This window comes from Sprattus sprattus, assembly GCF_963457725.1.
Source record: "Sprattus sprattus genome assembly, chromosome: 11".
NCBI lineage: Eukaryota > Metazoa > Chordata > Actinopteri > Clupeiformes > Clupeidae > Sprattus > Sprattus sprattus.
The window spans coordinates 28321289-28325414 of record NC_137909.1 but is presented as its reverse complement, the minus strand read 5'-3'; the positions used below and the strand labels follow the sequence as shown (position 1 = coordinate 28325414).

The window sequence follows — 4126 nt, the reverse complement described above, 5'->3', positions numbered from 1 at the left end:
CAACCTCCAAGAGGAGAGTTCGCCCTGCTCCGCTCCAGTGCCGTGAAATAGCTGTTGTCTATTTATAGGCGGGTTTCTGAAGTGTCCACAACCACACAGGAGGCTCGCTCGGCATTTTTCTGCCCTTTTTAAGTTTCTCAAAGGCAGTTTTGGCACTCAAGCGCGTGGACAAAACCTAGTGAGCGAGTGAGTGAGGTTTTTTTTTCTTGTGGGGGAGGGGGGTTAGATGGGGAGCCTCCTGTCGTGACCTTGGGGACTTTTGAGAGGGTTGAGCTGAGATTCCAGCAGGGACACATGGTCCAGAGTGACAAGGCCATCTGCAACAGCGCCAGAGCTTGGGTAGGGAGGGGTGGGGGGGGGGGGGGTACGGAGGGAGGGAGGGAGGGAGGGGGAGGAGTGGGGTCCTGGCGGCAGGGCCACACAGCATTCCCTCCGCTGCGGTGTGGAAGGAGGAGATATTCTGGGAAGCCGTTGCCAGCACCTCCAATCGGGACTTATTCCTCTGACGCCGCTACTCTCTGTGTCTGTGCCTCCCAGAGAGAGAGAGATTCCTGCCGCCGGAGCTGCTGGGACTATGGTGTTCTGATTAACCTCGGGAGCGGACGGGAACCACGGGTTCCGTCGCTGGATCTCTTCTCACAGCGGCCTGCCAGGCAAAGATTCCTTGCCTCTCGTCGCCGCCGTAGTTCCTCTGAGAATCCTTGCCAAGCCGAGGGCAGATGCATGCCTTACTCAGACAGCTATTAGACATGGGCCAGGAGCAAGCCAAGCAGCAGATCGAGAGAGGGCTGAAGCTGTACCAGTCCAACCAGAGGGAGAAGGCCTTGCAAGTGTGGACCAAAGTCCTCGAGAAGAACACAGACCCCGGAGGGAAGTTTCGAGTTCTGGGCTGTTTGATCACGGCTCACTCAGAGATGGGAAAGTACAAGGAGATGCTTAAGGTAAGGCACGGGATCATGCTACTAATGTCCTGTCAGATTGTGAGTGGAATCCACGGTTTTCTCTGGAGAAGTGTCCCAATAGACGCCTTACGCAATAGTGTTGCTCCATGTGCACAAATTACTGAGGGCTTGTAGACTAATCCTGGGCTGCGGAATGATCGTCTATGTAGTGTAATCCATACTCGTCAGGTTTAGTTGGTCCTCTTGCACTTGGTATGTGGAAGTAACGTCTATTTTGTGGTAAATGAATCAACATAACCACATGAGTAGGTTGTTTGTTTAAAAAAACAAAACAGGAATGGATTAACCCACAGAACAAACTTGGAACATTCAGCCAAAGTTCCGTGAGCTAGCCGCTAGCCACTGAATCTTCAGGAACAAATATAATTTGTAGCTTCCGTAGGAACGAGGGAACGGAGAGCCTCCTGCAACCCGATCTGTGCCGCTGAGTGCACTGTTGACATAGACCTCCTTACTCACCACAACCCTTCCTCTTCCTGTAGGCTGAGGACTCCATTAGCACATTAGCATGCTCACAATGCTAACTGAATACCAGTTAAGCACGCTAGTTGCTAATCATTCATGTTCGAACAAGAATTCAAAATCTTTTTTGTTCTGTTCTCAAATGTCCGTTCATCGAAAGGTAGCGTTGGCTTCAGAAGTGAAGGGTCATAAATCGCACGTGGTGCTTTTCTTGTATCACGATCTCACTGAATGATATCCAAAAGTCTACACACACAAGTCCTCACATTGTGTTATACTCACCAACACACACTCATACCCAGTGGTGTAGTGCTCCCCTGGAGAAGTGGGTTTACTCTTAATTTTTTTTAAGCAGCCCATGCAGCACACGATAAACGCCCTGTTTTGAGAAGTTGGTATAAGCGATGCTTATTAATAAAATAAGTGTGTTTACTCCGGGTATACCCGGGACTACACCAATGTATCCTACACACGCACACAGACTCATACCCCCCCCACCCCCCCCCCTCCCAAAACTTCCTCCTCTCTCAGTACGCTCTGGCGCAGATCGACACGGCCAGAGACATGGAGGACCCCGACTACCTGACGGAAGGGTACCTGAATCTGGCCCGCAGCAACGAGAAGCTCTGCGAGTTCCAGAACACCATCTCCTACTGCAAGACCTGCCTGAACATGCAGGGCACCACCGTCAGCCTGCAGCTCAACGGCCAGGTGTGTCTGAGCATGGGCAACGCTTACCTGGGCCTCAGCGTCTTCCAGAAGTCCCTGGAGAGCTACGAGAAGGCCCTTCGATACGCGCACAACAACGACGACAAGATGCTGGAGTGCCGGGTCTGCTGCAGTCTGGGCAGCTTCTACGTGGTGCTCAAGGTAGGAAGGCCGTTTACATGTTTACATCAATAACGCGATCTTTGTTTGTTTCAGTTTTCATAAACTAGGGAAATATGAGTGTGTGTGTGTGTGTGTGTGTGTGTGTGTGTGTGTGTGTGTGTGTGTGTGTGTGTGTGTTTGTCCATGTGTTTATAAGTTTGAGTGACGTTGGCATCTTTACGTGGGCCTCACAAATACAGTTGAAGGTATAGGCTGAAGGTGCCTGCTGAAAAAGAGAGAATAATTATCATGGTAATATTCATATTCCTTGATAAGTAAAACACTGTAAATTCTAACTACAAAGCTCTCATTTTGAGCATGAGACTGTACCTAGAAATACACCCCGTACTGTGTGTGTGTGTCTCTAAAACTACTACAGTATCCACCTAAACTACGCTTTAAATCCTCCTTACGTGAGGCTGCATTAATGCCCAGTATCCACCTAAACTACGCTTTAAATCCTCCTTACGTAAGGCTGCATTGATGCCCAGATCTTAGTCATCATCAGCTCTATTCTCATTTAACAAAATATCCAAAACCTGCAGAGCAAACACAGTTGGCACGACCTGTGGTGTCATCAATGGGTAGATACGGGGTACTTAGAGTAGAATAAAACCACACTCTCAAGCTTTTCTCATTGATATTGAGACCAGTTTATTTCCACAGACGCGTTTTGGCCTTAAGCCATCGTCAGTGTGTCACACCTCTACTCAAAGTTAACATTCTTTTACTCGCACCCGAAAACGCATTTATATTTTTTGGAAGTAGAGCGCCCTACTAATAGATACGGGGCACGCCAGTCTCTTCATAAACCCTCTTCATTACTGGCCCTTCGTTGTTAGCATGTCACTAGAGATGAACAGGGCCCGGGTGCAAGGCACTGGTCCTGATATAGGCTTTTGTACTCACCTTGACACTGTCGATTTGTAGACAGTAATCCCCAGGCATCTATAGATGAGGCGTGTGTTTGGTCTGACCAGAGAAGGCATGCGGAGAATGCCACTCGTATGTCATACTAGCCCATGACGAGATATAGACTATAGTCTGTCCTTGTCTGGTTTTTTACTGCCACCGTGAGAGGAAAGGCTAATAGAATAACATCATGTGTTTGCTATGTAGTACATCAAAGTCATCATGCGTGTAGCTTGCACTGCGTAGAGTTCATTGAATAATCGCAGGATTCATTTTCATGGCATGTGTGGATGCTCAGCTCTTAAGACAACTTTCAGACTAAAAAAAGGAGACAATTTATGTTAATCCCTCTTGATCTATGGATGGCAGATGGCTGTGAGATCAGTCTGTCTCTTTCTCTCTCTCTATCTCTCTCTCTGTCTGTCTCCCTCTCTTGCTCGCGCTCTCTGTCTCCCTCTCTCTCTCTCTTGCTCTCTCTCTGTCTGTCTCCCTCTCTCTCTCTGTCTGTCTCCATCTCTCTCTCTCTCTGTCTGTCTGTCTCCCACTCCCCCCCTCTCTCTATCTTTGTCTGTTTCCCTATCTCTTTCATTCTCTCTGTCTGTCTCCCTCTCTATCTCTGTCTCTCTCTCTCTCTCTCTCCCTCTCTCCCTCTTTCACCGTCTGTCTCTCGTTCAATTGCAGTCTTCAACTGAATCAACTTCACTGACATGACAAAATACTCTTTTGCATTGCCAAACTTTAACAGTGAAATAACCAGTTAAAACATACGATTTACGATGTCTCTCTGTGTCTCCTCTGTCTCTCTGTGTCTTCCCTGTCTCTCTGTGTCCCCGTGTAGGATTACGAGAAGGCCCTCTTCTTCCCTTGCAAAGCAGCTGAGCTGGTGAACGACTACGGCAAAGGCTGGAGCCTGAAGTACC

At 48.5% G+C, this 4126-nt stretch overlaps 1 protein-coding gene across 1 annotated transcript in view; it reads left to right on the top strand.

Annotated features, from left to right (window-relative positions):
• The first annotated feature begins 429 nt into the window (after positions 1-429).
• The window catches only part of rapsn (receptor-associated protein of the synapse, 43kD), a 17025-nt gene continuing 13328 nt past the window's right edge, over positions 430-4126 (top strand). The window contains exons 1-3 of the mRNA XM_080847378.1: positions 430-941; positions 1956-2294; positions 4045-4126. The exon at positions 4045-4126 is cut by the window's right edge and continues 77 nt beyond it. Coding sequence (XP_080703504.1) covers positions 720-941; positions 1956-2294; positions 4045-4126 — 643 coding nt within the window. The 5' untranslated portion in view covers positions 430-719. The remainder of the gene's footprint in view (positions 942-1955; positions 2295-4044) is intronic.